The 21,126-nt window shown below is 39.3% G+C and overlaps 1 protein-coding gene across 4 annotated transcripts; it reads right to left on the bottom strand.

Moving 5' to 3' along the window:
• Positions 1–266: 266 nt before the first annotated feature.
• KBTBD2 (kelch repeat and BTB domain containing 2) lies at positions 267–21,107 on the bottom strand. 4 transcript variants are annotated; one of them, XM_081079306.1, is made up of 4 exons: positions 20,575–21,107; positions 10,494–11,010; positions 4,736–4,901; positions 267–2,970 (listed from the first exon to the last, which is right to left on the bottom strand). In XM_081079306.1, exons 2-4 carry the CDS (start codon positions 10,661–10,663, stop codon positions 1,435–1,437), a joined length of 1,872 nt encoding a protein of 623 aa, XP_080935432.1. In that variant the 5' UTR covers positions 10,664–11,010; positions 20,575–21,107; the 3' UTR covers positions 267–1,434. The 4 variants fall into 4 exon arrangements, with proteins under 4 accessions (XP_080935432.1, XP_080935434.1, XP_080935433.1 ...); XM_081079308.1 differs by having other exon boundaries at positions 20,971–21,041; XM_081079307.1 differs by lacking the exon at positions 20,575–21,107 and adding an exon at positions 19,692–20,180.
• Positions 21,108–21,126: the final 19 nt, after the last annotated feature.

Below are 21,126 nucleotides of genomic sequence, written 5' to 3'. Positions count from 1 at the left end.
GCTCACGCGTCATCGCGAGCTTTTGACAGTAGCCCAGGTGATTCTAATATGCGACTAGGGTTGAAAGGTGTTGTTTCTGATCTATAGTTTATGTTGATACAGTAAGACTCACATCACAAAAAAGGAACCCCCCCCACCACACACAAGATGTATATGTATCTCTCAAACAGAATTCTAAAACCACGTGTAACAAGCTAAACTGACCCAGTAAATTTAAAACTAAAAGCACAGCATGACACCATTCCCAGCACAAAAGAAAAACAAATACTGAATATATACAATTTATTTATTTAATAAATTAATGTCATTCAAAATACAGTGCCAGAACATGATGCAGTTGAACATGCTAGTAACGCTTGTCACGAAGCACCTGTGCCCGTGTTAGGTTGGCGGCGCCCGCTCCTGCTAGTGGTTCCTGGGATTAATGCCAGAGCAGCGCAGAGTTGTCTGCTCTCCTGCACGGCTGGTGCAGGAATTCCTGAACAGTTCACCTTCCTAATCCTACCCCCACACACAACAGCTTAAAAAAAACACACCCTGACAGCTAACGGTATCTACACACAATCACTCTACAGTAATGCTTGTTATTAAATTAAGATGTAATGAATGACCTGGTTAACCCGCTCTAAATCTTTAAGGTGAAGGAATACAACAGCAGCAGGTAATTATATGCATGAGCCCATGTTAATGTAATACAGGAAGTGGAGACATTTACTGATTAAAGCTCCACACAGACCCGCACAGTGAGGGATCGCAACTCATTGCAAGCCCAGCAACTTCCGTCCACGCCTGGGAAGTGACCAGCTGATTGGAAGACCTGTAGACTCGAGTATAAGTTAGTGAAAAGAATACATGCACCTAACAGTATAGTGAGACCGGTCCTGCAGTCATAGCTTTCCCTGTGCAATACTGTAAGATGGAAGATCTTCCTCAACTGAAGTACAGGATTTAGACAACATTTCTGTACCAACACGGACGTTAGTGCTAAACGCAGCTGAATTAATTACACTGAAAAACTGTATTCCAGGACTTCAGAACAGAAGCACGGGAATGAAATACATAGACTAAAATAACCTCAGCACGATTTGCGATATACCACACTAGGAACAGGAAACTACTTTAATAAGTGAACTTTTGGAACTGTACATACACAGGGCTAACAATGTTAGGTAATCCAGATTCTATGCTCTCATGATACACATAAAAGTTTCTCAATTACTGGATAATCTATTTCATATTATGGAAGCATATCTTTCTGTAAGACTCACTGATATATATTATACTGATGCAAATAGTAACTAGGGCATAAAAATAAAATTTATCAAAGATAGATTTTTATGTACTCATATTTAGTCCTTTCATAGCCTCTCTTGTTTAGCAAAGAAAATGACAAAGCACGTAAGCCAGGCGCGCACTCCCTGGATTCCCTCCCAGCTATACAGGTGGTAGTGCGACCATTTCTCCATCCAGTTCAAACTCCTCTGTTCCATCCGGTGAGAAGAGATAAGCTGGCGGTTTCCATGGAGATTCTTCAAGGCAGGACGGATAAAGTTTCCCCACAGTGCATCGAAAATCTCTCCCCAAGTCCCACAGCACACGTTCAGATATATGCTGCCGCAGAGACCACCGGTCAAGTTCCAGGTCGTATTGGTAGGTGACATATTTAGCTCTCTCATTTAAGTGGGTTTCTCGCATAAACACACACAGAGAATTTGAGATCACAACAGCTCTAACACAGGGGTCAGAGTACCTCTTGGCAGGGATGTTGGCTGCCATTTTCCACTCATTTTTATTCACATCATAAATTTCCACAGTTACTGAAGACCCATCCACAGTGCCGGAGGGGAGTCTTATGCCAGAATTGGTAGCAATGTGCAACCCTCCGATGTAGAAGATTTTATCACCAAAAGCTGCGGCTGAAGCGAAGGACCTGCTAGTCTGCCTCATGGCCATTTCTACCCACGAATCAGACCTTGGGAAGTAACAGTACATGAGGTTCAGTGTCATCACATAAATGCAGTCGTGAACCACAACGGCTGCGCTCCACTGCCAGGCGCACGGCAGAGGGCTCACCATGGTCCACTCGTCCTTCTCCGTGTCATACCTTTCCACGGTCCTCCGGTTAAGTTCTCCACCCACACTGTCTCCTCCGATTGCATAGATATAGCCTTCACAGCAAACCAGAGATGGCTTTATGCGCACAAACAGCATCGGGGTCTTTGCAAACCAGGTATTTTGCTGTGCATCAAACCAATAAAAGCAATTCACAGTTCTGAAGGCAGTCTGAAGTTTGCTTGTTTTACTGTGGTTTGTTTTTGTGTTTTTCAAAGGAATCTGACCACCTGCTATATAAATGTCATTATCAGGAGTTACAACGGTCCCAACTTTATGCAAATCAGCTGGTGGGCTGCATAGCTTGTAAACTTTTTCGGCTTGGGGACTGTAACAGACAGAAGAGTAAAGACTACAAGGATTTTCTGACGATGCTTCAATGAAAATCATCATCTCCTCTTTAGTCATTCCCAGTCTTGGTTTGAAAAACTTGGGCATGGACTTATACAGACCTTGAACCACTACAGACTTATCATTGGGTGGCAGACCTTGAAACCACGCTCTCTGTGTTACTTCTGAAAGTGCATCAATTCTGATTTGGCTAAGAACTGAAGACAAATACTGGGATCGTGATTCTGTGTTGTACTCTAGCCACAGCATAGCAGCTTCACGAACCGTCTCCTCCTTTTCTACATTTAAATTGTCACTACTGAGAATGTCTATCAGTAGGTCATGTGACAGCTGCATGAAAGCTTCCTGGTGATACACAGCAGTGAACTTGTGCTCCACCATTCTTTTAGCACTTTGTTTTAATTCCTCACAACTGAACAGATCAGCAAAACTCAACAATCGCACACAATTCTCTGCATTTATTTTTTTAATTAAATATTCTCGACAATGTTGTAACACATCTTCTACCTAAAAATGAAAAAAAAAACAAAGATGATCAAGGTAGGATAGACAAATTTTATTTTTGTGTTAAGACACAGATGTGTTAATCAGATCCCTATACTATAGTTTTTATTTTTAGATACGGATATTTGGGCTAAGAGATCACATCTTTCGTTATAATAAAATTAGAAGACTACGTATAGCTTTGCATTTCTTCTTCCTGTCCAGTGGCCTACTTAACTGCCCTATTTAGGAGTCAGCACTATAACATTAAATGGGCTCTTAAGAAACTAAACAGTCTTAAGGCAAAGGGAAGGAAATTCACGTATAAGTTATACACTTTTCTAGGCTTTAAAAAATATATAATTGAGAACCAAATGAGAACAACGGAAATAAATCATAGCACAGAAAATGATCATTGCTGGTAGCTGGAATCTGGTTTTCTCAAAATGGACACCACAGACAAAATCAGAAAATCATGCACAATGACTAAGAATAGTTATTATTTGCCTTTCTTATTTTGAGAGCTAAGATAACCAAAGGAACAATAAATGTATTTCTGTGTAGTTATAAATCTCCTGCATCTAGATGACCCACCTTAGCCACTCTAAGTTTTCTACATTTGTTTTAAGAAGGAAAAGTAGATCGCAGTTGAATAAGTGCTACCTACTATGCTTATTCAACATCATAGCAATTAACTAAAAGCAATTTAGAGTGAGAGGTTGGGTTGCTTGGGTTCAAAACTTGGATTGGCCAGTCAGTACTCGTACAATATTAGAATAGTAGCTCTACTTCTCTAAGCCTCAGTTTTCTCTTGTATAAAATGGGGAAAACCTCACAAATAATTATTGTAAGGATTATACGAGAACCCATATAAAGCACAGTATGGTCTCTGGCATATAAAACCATTATTATTTCACGCGGTTAATAGTGAAAATCATAAAATGCCCCATCCCAGGCTGACCAGGGCCACTCAGTCCAGCAAGCAGTCCTATTTTGCATTTGACCAATCATATGTATAAGGGTTTCAATAACATGGATGGAAAAAACTGTACGAACAGTTGTCACTACTTACAGTAACAAAGTGCTTTGGAATGCAAATTTCTTAAAATTTATCTTTTTTTTTTTTAGCAATTCTATAAAACACCTGCTTTTAGTTCCTGGCTTTAAAATAGTTAACGAACTTACATGCTATGGAAAAACAGCACTTACAGTTGGCATTTCCCTGTTTCAAGCTTGGATTTAGGATGTGACTGACTCTAATTCTAAAGCATCTGGAAGCTACCTACTATGGCCTTAGTTTCCCCCGAGTTATAGGTATAGTAGGTACCTACTATAGGCACAGTATTTTAGTTTAGTTTAAATTCTTCCCCTTAAGAGCTCAATGTGGTCAAATGGCTGTTCTACATTCTTAAGTTTGATCATTTCCATAACGATATTGAAATTTTCTGTGAAAAGTAATACCATCAAAAATTAGTAAGCACTTACAATTTAATGAACACTGTTAAACATTGCTTTTACTTGAAATCTGAATTCTCAGGTACCTGACACAGAATACGAAACCAATATGAAATGTTTACTTCTCTTTTTAATTAAGTTCCCATCTAAAACTAAATTAGACTGGCTGATCAAATCCTATTCTGTCTTTCCCCTACACATTTTAAAATAAAAACTTTTACCTTCTAAAATCTGCAACAAGAAAATTACATACGTGTATCACTGATGAAATAATGTTTCTTGAAAAAAACTAACTCACAGCTGACACACGTAACTGGGAGGAAAAACTGCTCACCTGAAGGAAACACGCTGTTTCATAGAGCTGCTCTACAGTGCTGTCATTTATTGCCAGGTTACCCGTGTATGCGTACGTTATTATTATCTGTAAGGTGGCTGCATCCACATTCCTCAGATGCACGTGTGTCTGTTTGCTTTCACTGAGTCCACTCATGAACATGGCCCTAAAGCAGAGAGGGAAAAAGCAAAGCTTACGGGTTTAGTATAAAACAAATGTAGAGCTCAAAAGAAAAAACATGGGATGTTTATTTTGGGTATTTGCTGAGGGACAGCTAACTTACGGGGAAAACATTTGAGACAGACAACAAAAAAGTACAATCTAGACAACAAAAAAGTACAATCTAGTGCCAAAGACAGACCTAATTATTCCACTGCGCCATTCTGAGTGACATCAAAATTCCCTTATAGGCATACCTGGTTTTCTTGAGTTTCACCTTATTGCGCTGTGCAGACACTGTGGTGTTTTGTTTTGTTTTTGTTTTTCACAAATTGAAGACTCTCCACCAGCAAAAAGATTAGAACTCACTGAAGGCTCAGATGGTTAGCATTTTTTTGCAATGAAGTATTTTTAAATGAAGGTATGTAGAATATTTTTAGACATAATACCATTGCACTTAATAGACTACAGTATAGTGTAAACGTAACTTTTATATGCACTGGAAAGCCAAAAAAATCCGTGTGCCTTGCTTTATTACAGTATCCACTTTACTGCAGTAGTCTGGAATGGAACTCACAATATCTCCTAGGTATGCCCATATTCCTTATATTTATAAAATGGAATACTATTCAGCAATTAAAAAGGAACTAATAAGCATTGATGCATATTACCACACAGATAAACCTCAAAAACATGCTCAGTGAAAGAAGCCAGATACACAAAAACCACACATTGTATGATTCTATTTAAATGTATGAAATGTCCCAAAAAAGCAAATATATAGAGGGACAAAAGGGAGACTAATAGTTGAGCTGTAGTAAAAATGGTGAGTGACTATAAGTGGGCACAAGATGATAGAAATGTTTCAAATTAGATTGTTGAGATGGTTGTTTATCTCTGTAAATATACTAAAATTCAATTAGTTATACACTTAAGATGGGTGGATTTTATGGTATGTAAATTGTAGCTCAACGAAGCTGTTAAAAACTTCATTTACTCAATTGGTTTCCTAAAAACATGCAGGACTGTTTCCTAAGAATCTAGCATATACAGGAAACTATGCTGGAAAGGAATCAGCATTGTAGGAATACAAAGTAGAATGGCCATATGTAGGTGAGAGGTGAACAAACAATGCCAAGAACATTACTGTTGCACAGGAGACAAAAGCCTGTAGTGATCAAAAGTGGGCATCACATCAGTCACTAGCGTGGGCCCTCAGGGACAAGATGACGAAGGCATTCAACTTGGATAACAGCGTGACTGAGGGTGACTGAGGGTAGGACGTAAGAAGCGTTTGTTCCAGGGGCATGGCTGAACACAGGGCTCATGCAAGAGAGTAGGAAGTGAACTGGGAAGATGAGTGGCAGTTAGATCACAGAGCAAGGGTTCTCCAAATGAGACACAGAAGTCTAAGCTTTTTCTTATAGATACCGGTGCACACAAGGGTTTTGAGCATGGGGTCATTAGGTAATAAAAGGTACTCTAGGATAAATACTCTGTACTTCCAAACCTCAAGGGCCAAAGACTAGAAACAGGAAAACTGGTTCTGAGGCTACTACTGCAATAATCTAGATGAAAAATAAGAAGAGCCTGTACTACAGTGGCAGAAATGGATACAAAAGCTTTGACAAAGAACCAACAAGAGCTGGTGATTTTCTCAAAATAGGGAATGGGGACAATAGGAAGTAAACAGGGAAAGAATAAAAGCTACCTGTTTATTTTCAAGTAAATGCCTGAAAAAATATTGTCAACCATTGAGAGAAAAATTGTTAGGGCCAAGGAAGTTAATTCTGGGAGAAAGCAGAGATAAATTTTTGGATATACTTAATTTGAGGTAAGGGCAATTGAGTCAAATGGAAAAAAAAAATAATCAGTTAAGTATTTAGCATTACTGGAACTTTGGAGGACAGGCATTAATGCAGTTAACTATGAATTACCTATAAAGTGACGTGTAATTAATTTATATGAGGGAAACTAAAAAACTAGAAGAAAAGCCCACCTAGTATCCCAAGGACCAACCTGAGGTAGAATTCAATTAGGAGAAAAAAGAATGACAGAAGGTTGAGAGATTCACCAGAGAAATGAGCAGTAAGGACTGCAGCTAAGACTGCAGGCAATTAGGGAGTAGAGGACTGGCACAAACAACATCCATCAGGGTGGGTGGTGACTTCCTCCGGAAGAATACAGGATGGGCATAAATAAACCCTAAAGTAATTGCGAGCAGGAACTGTTCCTGGAAAACATCCTAGACAGGACAAGAAACTCTCTAAAAACACCTATGGCTACTGGCTTCACCTGTTTGACATGGGAAAATGGGAGCTAGCCAAAAGAAGCCTGAAAAAGAACTTTAAGAGCTCTGAGACAAAAATAGAAGATTTAGGGGTCACAAGGGGTTTTTACATCTATTCCAGTAGAAGGTCGTAACTTTGGAAGAGAAAGTAGGGCAAGGGAACAGCTGATTACACAGATGACACCGAGCCTGGTCATTCAGACTATAGCTTATTACACCGGGATGATGGACTTATGTGAAGGAACTGTGCTTCCGGAAGACCAAAGCCAGAAGCAGCCCAACCAAGCTGATCGTGAACATTTTAAACAAACATTTTAAAGAGCGAGCAAATACTGAATTACATAATATTTTAACAGGCTGAAGTACCACAATGGAAAAGATGCTGAGTAATTCTCTCATTGGGAGGTCTAAAAAGAACTGTAAATGTTACCAAGTAGGAACTACTACTTCAGAGGCTCTTTTGATTTCAGACGTTGTATTGATTCTTGGTGGGATGAACTGGCAACTCAAACTGCATAGGGAAGAGTGTATCTAGTTCAAAAGGCAAAATTTCTAATAGTAAATTTCTAATGATAAAGACTGATAGCAGTATTACGTATCTGTGAAGATAATGAAATCTACAAACCTGAAAGCAAAATCCAATTGAAGAATACTTGGGAAAAGATCAAATTGTGGAAGTATATGATAATTTATCTACCCAGACCAGAAAAAGATGTATGTGGGAGAAAATAATGAGCGTGTTTATACTAAGGATTATGAAACTGGCCCAGACACAGGATTTTCAAGATGACTGGCTTTAATTCTAAACATGTACCGGACTATTCTTTCTACTTATTATTTCTACTCATTATTATCTGATTGGCTTTAAGGAGAATATATTCTCTCAGAAGACCAAGGATGCTAAAGAAGGGAACTAGCCAGCGATAAGGAAATAACAGTAGCTTTAGAAGGACTGTGTTGTCTTTAAGATTGTAACATTAATGAAAGATTTAAGTTTCTTGGTCTAAAGGAAAATCAATTCCAATCCAATCAGTTAAAGGTAAATAATAGGGCCAGCCGGTGGCTCACGTGGTTGGAGCTCCGTGCTCCTAACACTGAGGTCGCCAGTTCGATTCCCACATGGGCCAGTGAGCTGCGCCCTCTACAGGTTAGATTGTGAATAACAGCTCTGTCTGGACTGGGCTGCCGTGAGCAGCGGGAGGTCGGCATGAGCTGCCACGGGCTGCCGGGAGCGGCCGGTGGCCAGCGTGAGTGGCCATGTGCTGCTGTGTGCTGCTATGAACAGCCGGTGGCCAGCGTGAGTGGCCGGCAGCCAGAAAGAGCTGCCATGAGCTACTGTGAGCGGCCGATCGACGACTGACAGCCGGGGGGGGGGGGGGGGGGGGGATGCAAGGCTCCTAATACCAATATGGGCCAGGAAGCTGTATCCTACACAACTCGACTGAGAAACAATGGCTTGAACCAGAGCTTGGGGGGCAGGGGAGTAAATAAATAAATAATAACCTCATGACTAGAGAATTTAAAGAATAGTGTTATCTATATAATCACAAATAAATGAAAAAGGAAAAAGGGAAGACATCTAAATAAACCCATGTGTTACGTCATGACAGAGATGATGACAATACAGAAAATATTAGAATTTCTGCATAAGTTTAAAAGTTAGACTAGATGACTGCTAAGGTTACTACCACAAAGATTCTACTGATTACAAATGTCATCTGAAAATCCACAACTAAGGCATAAAGCTCTTTCTAATAATGTGTAATCAATTTATAATCCATGGCCATCAGAAAGGGAAAGCTAATAGGCCCAGGTGTCCTAAGATTCTATAACCTTGAATTTCTAACACCATCTACTAGGCCAACAGATCTGGAAAAGAATAACCATCACAATCATTTAGGAAGCTTTTAAAGACACAAATTCTGAAACTGTAACCCAGACCCATTGACTCAAATTTCTAGGTTTGAAATCTAAGAATATCTATTAGTAAAAGCACCCAATAATATTCTGATGATCAACTAGGTTTTGGAACCACTATTTGCAAATACGCTAAGCTTTCTAAGATAAGAAAATCAGTGTCTGAAATTACATGAAAAATCCATAACTTAACCTGAAGCAATTGCAGACACAGCAAGCAATTGGCATTTGGGCCTTAGCTTCTGTAATCATGAGATGGGTTACACTGAGGAAGGTGAAGTTTCTACATCTTCAGTGTACATGAAAATCAAATTTAACCTGTCCTGTCTACAGCTGCCACTAAAGAGCAGCAGAAATTAACATTCACTGCTGATCTCCACCTGACTGTTAATATTTGTAGCAGGAATAGAGCGGTCCACATTTAACTCACCTGTATTCGCCCTGTCCCTTTCAAATGTTAAGTAAAAATTCAATATACGGGCAGAACACAAAGGAATTTCTATGCCTTAACTTCTACTCTTCTCATGAAACACAAAATAAAGAGAAACCCACTTAAAAAAAGATTAAAAAATTGAAAAGGATCGTAAAAGTGGAAAGTTAAGCTTTACTTATTTGTAATTAGCAAACAATAACTAAATTAACTTCTAAAATTCTAAGACATACAGAACACCAACAATGTTATTAATTACTAAATATTTTAATCTAGCAAGAAGTCTGGTAAGGCTAAAGGATATCACAAATGACAATAGTAACCAAGAATGACAAAAATATACTTTTACAAAGGAAATAAAAGTCCTTAACATATGTGAAGTCCTCTAGAAATTATTAGAGCCTACTGTACTTTTTAATATATTAACAATGACCAGTTATTAAAATTCAATTATTTTGACATCTCAAGAATAAATGAAAATTACCCCATTCATTTTTCTTTTTTTAATGGAAAAATAACATCTGAATCTTCTCACCTCCCCATCATTAAAATCTTTTCTTAGTCAATTTCAACCAATTTCTTGTATTTAAACCTTTGTAACAACTGTTTTCACCTGTCCCTTACTTATGAACTGTTTTGGAAAGCACTACATCCTCTGAATAGAAAATTAGCAAAACATTAAGACATCTATTTTTTTAAATTTAAATAATGCTTAAAAGAATTCCTAACGGGGGCCAAATATATAGCGATGGAAAGAGACTAGACTTTGGCTGGTGAGCACAATGTGCATTACACAGATGATATATTCCAGAATCCTACATTTGAAATTTATATAATTCATTGACCAAAGTCACCCCAATAAATTTAATTAAAAAAACTAAAAAAAGAATTCCTATTAAAACATTAAAATAAACTAATATTCTGCATTTGAAATACAAACTAATCAAGATTAAAGTACTTACCTAAAATAAGAGCTACACGTTGCAAGAACCATCTTATGACAAGGGAATTCAGTGCCCTCAACAATTAACACTATGTCAGTAAACAACTGCTGTTCATAAAACAGTTTTAACTGCTCCAACAAGGACACAGCATATTCAGTATTGATCTGCCTCTCGTCTTGAGTGGACATGACTGCATTCCATTAATATCTCCCGGAGCAGATTAGAAAAGTCAGTCTTACTGATGGAAGGTCAAGTGAATGCTTCAGAAATAAAGAAAGGAGAAACTCTGCTTGCTGTTACCTGCAGCATTCAGAACCAAGACTGACACATTCACTAATAGATAGTAGTATCTGGTTATAGACTTAAAATCACTCCTAGGTCATCGTGTGTTAATTAGGTTCTTCAGAGTTTCTCAACACAGTCTGCAGACATCTTGCTCCAATTTGCAGTTGTTGTGCAGCTGATGAGTAAAAAAGAATAACACGCGAGGTAGATTTCGTGGCAACATCCTATGTCCCTTGGATCTTCTGGGTAACTAAAAAGAAAAAAAGTTCAGTTAAAGTATCTACGCCAGTATAATTCAGAGTACAATTTTTAAAATGGCAGACTTAAATATAAATTATATTTATTTGAAGTTCAACTTTAGCTATTACCATAAAAATGAAACATGAGAAAAAGGACATTTTAAAAAGTTTATTACATTTAAAATAAAAAGAAAGACTGAAGGAAATTAACATTTGTAGTTTTAACTTTTTGCCTTTTATACAAAATATAAACATTCTAGAAAATAAGGAGCACATAACAGGCATACATTTTTAAAGTTCTTTAAAAACAAAGAATTTAAATTACCACAAAGCCAGATCTATTTATTTGTTTAGTGGCAATGTATGACCATAATTTAAGAGGAAACAAACCTTTATCTTGCAGAGATTCTCATTTTGGGGATATATCTTAAATGCATTCACAAAAGCTTTATATACCATTTAATTATTAAACTGTATTATAAATAGACTCAATTTATTTCCAAAGTATAAACTACCATGTTTCCCCGAAAATAAACTAGCCGGACCATCAGCTCTAATACGTCTTTTGGAGCAAAAATTAATATAAGACCTGGTCTTATTCTACTATAAGACCAGGTATATAATATAATAATAATATATAATGTATACCGGGTCTTATATTAATTTTTGCTCCAAAAGACGCATTAGAGCTGATGGTCCCACTATGTCTTAATTTCAGGGAAACACGGTATATATTTTTAAATCTGCAGTTCAATTCTATAAGGGAAGTATATGTAATATATATCTTTGTACAGTGTTTCCTTCCTAGAAATCTTTGTAAGAGAATACAATTTTACTGGGAAAAATCCCTACAAAACATGATAAAATAAACACGTTCCTATACAGAGGACTCCATATTATATCAGAAAAATATAAAATTTCTCCAAATTAGTATGTAAATTTAATACAAATCTAATTTAAACCCTATTTGACGAGGGTTCATCTGGAAGAATACACAAAAGTTGCCGAGATATTTGGGGAGGGGAGGCAAGTTTTTCCTCATGACATCGAATATTAAAATGTATTACAAATCTACAATAAACTCAAGTAAACATAAGAAATTAGACATGATAAAGATAAACATGGCATTTCAAATTAGGAAGACTGACTTATTTCAACAAATAATGTTGGAACAACTGGCTAACCACTTGACGAAACTAAAACCAAGGTGTAGTCACACTGCATACCATTCATCAAAAAAAACTCCAGCTGAATTAAAGTTTAACTTTAAAAATCAGTACTTACAAGATATGGCAAAGAAATTACAAACCAGGAAAAGCAGAGGGACAGCCCACACAGAATACTATTACCGTGTTTCCCCGAAAATAAGACCTAGCCAGACAATCAGCAATAGTGCCTCTTTTGGAGCAAAAATTAATGTAAGACCTGGCATTATATTAATTATATTATACCCGATCTTATAGTAAAATAAGACTGGGATCATATATTAATTTTTGCTCCAAAAGATGCATTAGAGCTGATTGTCTGGCTAGGTCTTATTTTCAGGGAAACATGGTAAGAGTTAAAAACTACCACCTTTTTTCTAATTAGGTATCTGTTAGTTCCCATAATCAGAAAGTCAAGTGCTGTTGCCATGAAACCTATGAGTATCACTGGAACCACTAATACTTTTTCTCACAAAATACCACCTATATGTCAGAGATCACATTGTACTTCCTGCCCAATTATACTATTGCAGGAACTGCTAACTTGATATAAACTGTCAATTTCCAGCCAAGTAACTACGGAACTAAAACAGGTGCAAAGGCAGAGTGAGACCTTGGGTCATTTAAGGTAATGACTTTGTTCTTCCAGATCTGCAAGTTACACTATAAATCTAAGTTCTACTGCCCCTAAGGCTAATGCTACCTAAAATCACTAGCTATTTTCACGTATTAATAATGCAGCAAGGTCTGGTGTCAGTGAGGGTGTGGGAATATGAGCATTCTCATACAGCAGTGTAAGGTGACACATTACTACAAGGCCTTATTCAAAACTCTTGGAGCGAGATATGTTCTGGAATTTCAAATTTTTCAGATTGTATAGAGATAGCATGGTACATAAATCATGTATTACAAGACTCTATCAAAGAGTCTGGGGCAGCAAGCCATAACCGAACATATTACTATCTTTACTGTAGAAAATATGAACAGTGTGAAAAATAATATTACATAGAGCCTCATGTTACTTGAGGTCAGGCTGTGCAAGCAAAGTTTTATTAAAAATTCGATTTTAAGAGCTTTTGAATTTCAGAACTGCAAGTGAAGTATTGTCTAGAGAAGATATATATATGGCATTGTAAGTGCTTAATAACTCGGTCTATCAATTCTTCCTCTGAGAAATTTATCTACAGAAATGCATGTATTAATAAACTGAAAGGCCTAAACCCAGCTGCAAGGACCAAAATCGTCCCCATCCTTATTTACACCAGGTGACAGTAACTGGTGGCCAGGGCCAGGATAGATTTGGATCACACTCCTAGATCCCAGAATTTCTTGCAGGCTAGCTGTACGGGCTCACTCTGGTAATTTCTTTAACCTCATACTATGACCTGATATTTGGCAGTGACTTTTTTGAGACCCATGTAGTTTGTTATGTCTGGGCTATACTAGGTTTGATTTTTAAATCATATGCATGAAACTGTATTAAAATAACTGAAGACATCTTTTTAAAGTACAATGGGTCAACGATGTAATGCTCATTCTCACTGATTTATACACCCTATTTCCCACCCTCTTCCTCTGTAATTAAGGGTACATTTTCTATCTGATAAGGTGATTTTTATTTAGCATATCAATATTAAAATAGGCAGAAAAAGTAAGCCATACAGATATCATATTAAGTAAATAAACTTAATAACTTACACAGATCTGTATCTAGGACAATTCAAAATAAAGTATCACTTCTCTGGGAACATGGACTTCAAAATGTATTAATTAAAAATGTGAAAAGTTGCAAAGTTTAAGATGATCAACCAATAACCTTACATTGCATGTAACAAACAGTTTTAAACAAAACTTGAAATCAATATCCTAAATACACTGAAACATTTCAAAGTTTGTACTATATTACTTAATTACCGATGGTGTGACACATTTTATAATTGTTCTTCGTAAATATTGTCATATATTTCATTCTGTATTATATCTAAAATTCACTTCAAAATAAGTGATATATCCTGTTATCTGCAAAAGTTAGCATCCTCAGACAGTAATTTTAGGTATCAAGGCAATTGTTTACTTAATTTTCTATTATAAATTAATGGCTACTTAAATCAAACTCAACAAATGTTTACTGAGTATTTACTAAGTGTTGGTCATTGTTCTAAGTACTCAGCCTGCGAGTTGCCAACCACTAGAGCTCTAAAACACCAGGTCCATTTACTCTCAGTGTAGCCAATACCATGAATATCATTTAAAAACAGTGTGTTTTAAACCCAAACGAGATCAACTCAATAGCCAAAAGAGGTAGGCAAATGAGGGACATTAGGTATAAGAAACATTTTTCTTAAAATCTAGTTGTCTTGATCTTTCATTTCCAAACTTTTGATAGCTACAAGAAATTTTACTTTACCATTAAAAAAAGACCCACAAAAAACTATAGTACAAAGAAAATGATCAAAGGAGGTAGTTGGCACTTACCCCCCCTGCTAACAGTGGTTTGCACTGCAGAGGATGGAAAAATTTATTGAAGACCTATTTAAACCTTCTGAATTTATTAACATATACACTGATTAATTTAGAAAACCACAAACTTTCAAAAGGTGTACTACTCTGTTTTTTCATCATAAAAATATTTTAGACTTTGTACGCCATAAGGTCTCTGTCCCAAATTCTTAACACTGTTGTAGCCTGCAAGCAGCACGACAGTATGTAAATGAATGGACATGATTGTTTCAACAGAACTTTATTTACAGTAACAGGCTGCAGGCCACATATACAAATCTCTGCTCCAGACTGTTTCTTGATCAAATATTAAGAGTCAGTGACTAATATGCATAACTCAAGTTGTTTTTCTTGGAAGAATGTTTCTCCCTTCAGATCACAAAAACAAGGAAAAAGCACAAATCTTGAAATGCTTCAAAGTTTAATTGAATATAATTCTTAATCTAACCTATTTATAGTCCACTTTTCTTTTCAACTGAAATATTTTAACATCTCCTAACAACTGCTTTCCCCACCTACTGTAGGTTCAATGGACTTGTGAAATACTTTTTCTTTTACCTAGTGTGAGTACCCTTTATGAAAAAGGGTAAGAAAAAAAGGGACATTCCTCTCCAAGATAATCTGTTGGAAAAAAACCCACACACAAAAAAACTTATAGTCAATAACTTACTTTTTATTTTATTAAATGCAATATCTACATACATTTGAAAAACAAAAGATGTACACAAGACAATGCTTGTATAAAGAAATTTAGTGGCTACATGGATTCATTAGATGAACCAAAGGACAGAGATTGGGAAATCAATGTGACATGCCACAATTCCTGACACCAGGCAAGATTAACAGGAAAAAGTAACAGGAAAATCCTATATTGTAAAGCAGGTCACTAGAACATATTCCAGAGTGAAAAATGCCAAGGAGAATAAGAATTAAATGGGAGCCACACAAACACAATGTTATGAAATTCAGAATCTAATATGAGTGTACTGTGACATAAAAACTATGGGTATTCTCGTTCCTTTTTCTAAGTTCTGAACTCAATTCAATGTTTTTGATTGATTTGCTTTAATGGCAGAGAAAAATAGCAATGAATAAGGTTAGAATGCTATACACAGGATAAGATCCTTCCTACTCTCTACCCACTGACTTTATGCAAATAATTAGGAGACAAAGACCAACTTATCTAAATCTAAGGGCTTCCTATAAATGCAGGAAATTTACGAATTAATTGAGATTGAGAGAAAAAAGAAAACACAAAAATTTAGGTTCTAATACACAGTCCAGAATACCCACGCCTCTAAGGTTCTACTGAGTGAATTCCACCACACACAAGTTTCAAAACAAACATTCTGTTATTAAATGATCATTAGGATTCAATTAGTCAGCAATCCATTGTAATATATACAACTCTACTTAAAAATCTGACAGACCTCTTAGGAAAAATTATTCCAACAGGTTTTCCTCCCTTAAATAATCAATATGTCTATAAAGTAAATCTTCATAGAGCTAACCTGATTTTTCATTTTCATCTTAAAATCAGAAATGGAAAAAACCCAACTTTCAAATTACTTGCAGGTCAGACATGTAAGTTGATTGCCTGAAATACTCACTTCACTTTCCTATAAAGAAACAGCATTAAAAAGGTATTTAAGTCCTCAGCTGCAAAAGCCAAAATACACTCAAAAGTGTATATGCAAAGAAAATTTACAAAGTAAATTATTACTGTAATACTCATAATAAAAAAGGGAACAGTAGTGATAAATTTTATATTCATTTTGTAGCTTTAAATTTTGATATTGAGGGAATAGGAACCAACATTAATTGGAGAAAAGTATGAAATGGCGAAATAAAAAATAAAAAAAATCCCAAATACTTTTAAAGGTTTCATAGGTTGATGGCAGTGGTTTTATTAGGAGGAAAGAAGGTTCTAATTTCACTTAGAAACCTAGTTTTCATTCCCACAGCTGTGTCATTTGCAGTTCCCTTCCACTGACAGCAACAGAAACACAACTAGAAGCAAAGCAACTTTTCCAATGTTAACTAAGACAGATCAAGGAATAAAGGATGAAATAACTACTCAATGTGAAAATGAGACTGATGAGCAATTAACTGAGCTGTGTCTGTGAAATGAAGGAAGTATAAAAAGATAAGGAGATTGCAAACAAGGACGGCACAGACATGAGACCACAGGGATAAGACGGTGACAGAGAAAGGGCCGTGTGGATCATCGTCTGTATGAAGCGCTTCCAAGTCATATGTTACTTGACGGAGGAGGCCTTGCTGCGTCTTCCAACGCTATGCATGTCAATACAGAAGACTGAAAACTTTTCCTGGAAAGGATCCAAGGCTTTCTGAATGTCGAGTATTGCCAAAAAATTAAGACCATGAACTGTGGAGCCAAATTATTTGGCTTGAAAGACCAATTTTGCAACTTACTAGTTTTGTGACCCTTTATAAGTTACGTATTTTGTTCTACAGTATGTTCAGCTGTAAAACGGGAGATAAAAAGTAGAACTCTTCTCAACAGATTAGGATTAAACTAGTTTTAAGAAGAGCTTGGAACAGTGCCTAACACACAGCTCTACTACATAATCATTTGCAATTATTTTTATTAATGCACTCATCGGTCAAGCTTTTTGTAGCACTTTCTCAACTCCTGAATCTCACACCTCTACCAGGTCTAGGGGTCCCAATCACAAGGTCTCACCACTTGAACACACGTCTCTTTTCTCCCTGGGTGAACGGTATTTCAGATGAACAGAAATTCATTCCAAGATTTTAGGGAGTATTTTGATGGTACAAATCACGAAATTAGTTCAACAAAGACTAATCTTGAGAAGGGTGATGCTAGTGCAGAAAAACTAAATGAGAGCCAGGAAGGCACGAGTCATAAAACAAGCCTTTCTTCATTCATTTCAATGAGGAGATAGGTTTCTCCTTAAGAACAAAATACTGTACCAGAAATAGGTTGCTTTCAAGTTATCCAAACAACCCTGCCAGTCGAGAACATTCAGGGAGACGTGGTCTTTTAGACTGTCAACCACTACACAAAACAGAATTTTGGGGGACTGTGACAAACATCAATTAAAAAACAAATACTTTGCCTTTTGAAAAACTGATCAAGTTTGATCAATTTGAGTATAGCGTCCCCTACTCGTCAAATTCAGAGCTTAGGTCTATTCCTGTGTCCCCCTTTCCAACCACAAGTGACTAGACTACATGGCTCCATCAAGCTGATTATGCTCAGTACCTGAAGTAAATTCAGGTCACAACTATAAGCTTCTGTACTAGGTTATGATTAATGAGTCATCTCACTTTTTAAAAATTAAGTAAGAACTTAAAGGAGACGCCATCTGTGACAGAACAATTATGAGTGTAGTATGTCCTTTTATTTTGGATATCATTTTTTTCCTTTTCGGCTCTGCAGTGATTAATGAATGAAAGCTGAAGAAATATAGGCTAAAGGGAAATTGACCCTAACTTTTTCACTGGGATTTCATTTCCCACCAAGTCAATGATTTTTTCTATCACAACAGCAGAAGAAAATATTTCCCAGATATTCAAACATACTCATGAGGTCATTAAGGGCATAGGCAATTAGCAATGATTATGACTACTGATGTTCGTCAGCTTCTTAAAAAAAATAAAAGGTAAACAGTAATACTTAGAATCCTCTGCCTACTGTGGAAGCTACATGACACCACTTGTCAGAGGTATGGGAGTGGAGCAGAGAAAGAAAGGGAAAATTTTTTAAAAGCATCTCTCATTAAATGATTGTTATTTTCTCCAAATCTCATACAAAAGTCCCCCCACGGAGGAATCTAAGTACTGCAAATTCCTGGCAAAGGAACCAGGAGTGACCTTCATGTACTTAAAAAGTTACTTGAAATCATCCTGTCATTTCTACTATTCTGAGTTACTTAAGTATTAGTTGCTCTATTCAAACTCCACAAAACTGAAAATGGTTAAGACTGAGATATACCAAAAGACTCCGACGTTCTCATTCATATACTTTAGGGCAACAGAATCAATCGTTTTTCCTGGTCTTAGGAATATGGGCAAGAAAAAACTACGCTTTCACCAATGTGTGAAATCTCTGGGAAAACCAAGGTACTTTTTGGCTTGAAAGTTGCATTCAAGTTTCCATGAATTTACCGTGGACCCACCTTAAACACATTCAGTGTTTAGAGCTTCTGAAACGTCTCATTATTTCCATTAACCTCGATAAAGAAAATCCATGGGGTGAAGACTCAAATACTATGACACTTCTATTCCCACCCATCTCCTACAGGCTCTGTGAATAAAGTTAACATTTTATGGTAATGCTTCTTATGAGAGCAAAAAACGGACGAGTTGTAGCTCTTAAAACTCTCCCCACCAGCCTGCGAGTGGAGAAAAGAGCGCTGTGTGGGACGGTAAAGCACGCGCAATAGAACCGCCACAGTCCTGTCGTTTAGCGACTGTCACCCTCCTTAGGGATTTCAGAGCCTCGTCCAAAAGGCCTTCCATAAACACCAGACTAACAGAAGATCAAAGTGGAGACGTAAGCTTAACATCAGCAGGCAGACGGAAAGAAGAGCCAACTTCCACATCATCAAGCCTGGAAAACAACGGACTGGTTTTACCTTCCCACTTACTTTAGGTCAGAGAAACGTCCTGAGAAAACGTCAGAGAAAAGTCCTGACCAAAGATTAACTAAAATGAGTCACTCGCAATTGCACGCGATTTGAAGTCCACACTCCTCAAACGCAGGCAAAAATTCACAACTGAGAAGGAGGAGAAAACCACCACCACCCGCCCGGTTCATTAGTTCCCTCCAAGGAAAAGGCCGCTGTGTTCAGACCACACCGCTCACAGCGTTTTGTGCCCGAGCGCCCGAGCCCGACGTCCAGATTCATACACAAACAACACGTGGCCAGGCCTGCGCCCCACGTTCTCATTTCCCAAGGATAACTGCTACAGAAGACAGATGCTCCACGCAAACATACCCTTTTACACTTAGTTTCACCTTCTGCATCCCTTTTCTCTTTTCACTGGAACGGGCCACCGCGGTAGCGGACAATTCGAGAGCTTCACAGCCCGTGGAGTGAGCGTACGTTCTTCCCCCCTTGAACGAGCTATCAAAAGTCACCTTAAGATTGCTAAGCCAGAAAAAACACACAAAGGCATGAACTCGAAGGGGCAACTGCTGCACCTCCCACCAAGGGATCGCTGGCTACTCCACGACCTCTCAATTCCCACGGAGAGGGAAGCGGGCGGTGGTCGGGTTCACATACGTGAACGATTTCACCGTCTAAAGTAAACACGTCCACGACTTTCCGTGTCAAAGGGCAGCTTCTGCTTTCTGTTTAAAACCATCCGTGGACCACAAAGGGCCCTCTGTGAACGCGGACATCTCGGGGTTACTTCCGACGGACCGGGAAAGCGAGAATGCCAGGAAGGGCCAGCCCGCCTCCGGCCCACCATCTCGTGAACCCGTCGCGAGTCGCTCAGGGAAACGGCTTTATTTTGGCACAGGCGGGCGGCAGCCCGGGCCAGGGCGCCGCCCGGGAGACCCGCGGCCGAGGAGGCGCCGGGGGCCGGGGCCGGGGCCGGAAACGCCCCCGCAGCGGCGCACCCGCCGGGCGCCCGGCAGCAGAGGGGGCCGGCGCGGGGTGCGGACGGCTGCGCGGGCCCCTCGCCCCTCCCCCGCCCGCGGCGGAAACGTCCCCGGTTTGAAAGATGCCGCCGCCGCCGCCCCGCACCCGCCCGGCTACAAAGGGCCGAGCCCGCTCCCGCCGCAGCGCTCTCGACGTCCCACCCCAATCCCTCCGCAGATCGCGGGCTCCCCCTGCCCACCCCTCCGTCCCCGCGCCGGCGACGCCTGCTCACCCGCGTCCCTCGGCGCCGCGGGTTGGGATCCGGTGCGGCCCGTGGCCCCGAAGACTCCGGGCCCTTGGGCGCGGCGGCGGGGGCGTGGCCCTCCCGCCGAGGCCAAGGCCAGGGTCTCGCCCGCGCCTCCCGCCCAGGACGGCTGGCGCCGCCGCCGACTCTTCCTTCCGGTTTCCCCTCGCGCCCTCCCCCGGCCGGTGTGTCCTGCGCGAAAATCCGCGTCCTCTGCGGGCGCCGCGGCGCGCTGCTCGGGGCCAGACCACCGCCAGACTCCTCCCCCGGGGCCGCTCCCGCCGGCCCGCCGCTCCCGCCCCGCCCCCGCGGCGGCCCCCGCCGAGCCCGGGAACGTGCGGCCAGGGGGCCGGGGGCCAGCCCTTCCCAGGTCTCCCTTCTCACCGCCGCGCGCGCCTAGCGCCACCAGCGGCGGTGTGGCAGTTTCCCGGGTTCTCGAGGCCCCCCCGCCCCCCTTAGCCTAGTTCCCCCCGCCCTTTTCCTTGGCTGGATCCCACCGGAAAGCCAAAACAATTGGGTCCGCGCAGGCGCGAGAAAGGA

Source organism: Rhinolophus hipposideros, assembly GCF_964194185.1.
Source record: "Rhinolophus hipposideros genome assembly, chromosome: 18".
In the NCBI taxonomy this organism is placed as follows: domain Eukaryota; kingdom Metazoa; phylum Chordata; class Mammalia; order Chiroptera; family Rhinolophidae; genus Rhinolophus; species Rhinolophus hipposideros.
The sequence above is the reverse complement of the archived record's forward strand: the minus strand, read 5'-3'. Positions and strand labels throughout refer to the sequence as shown.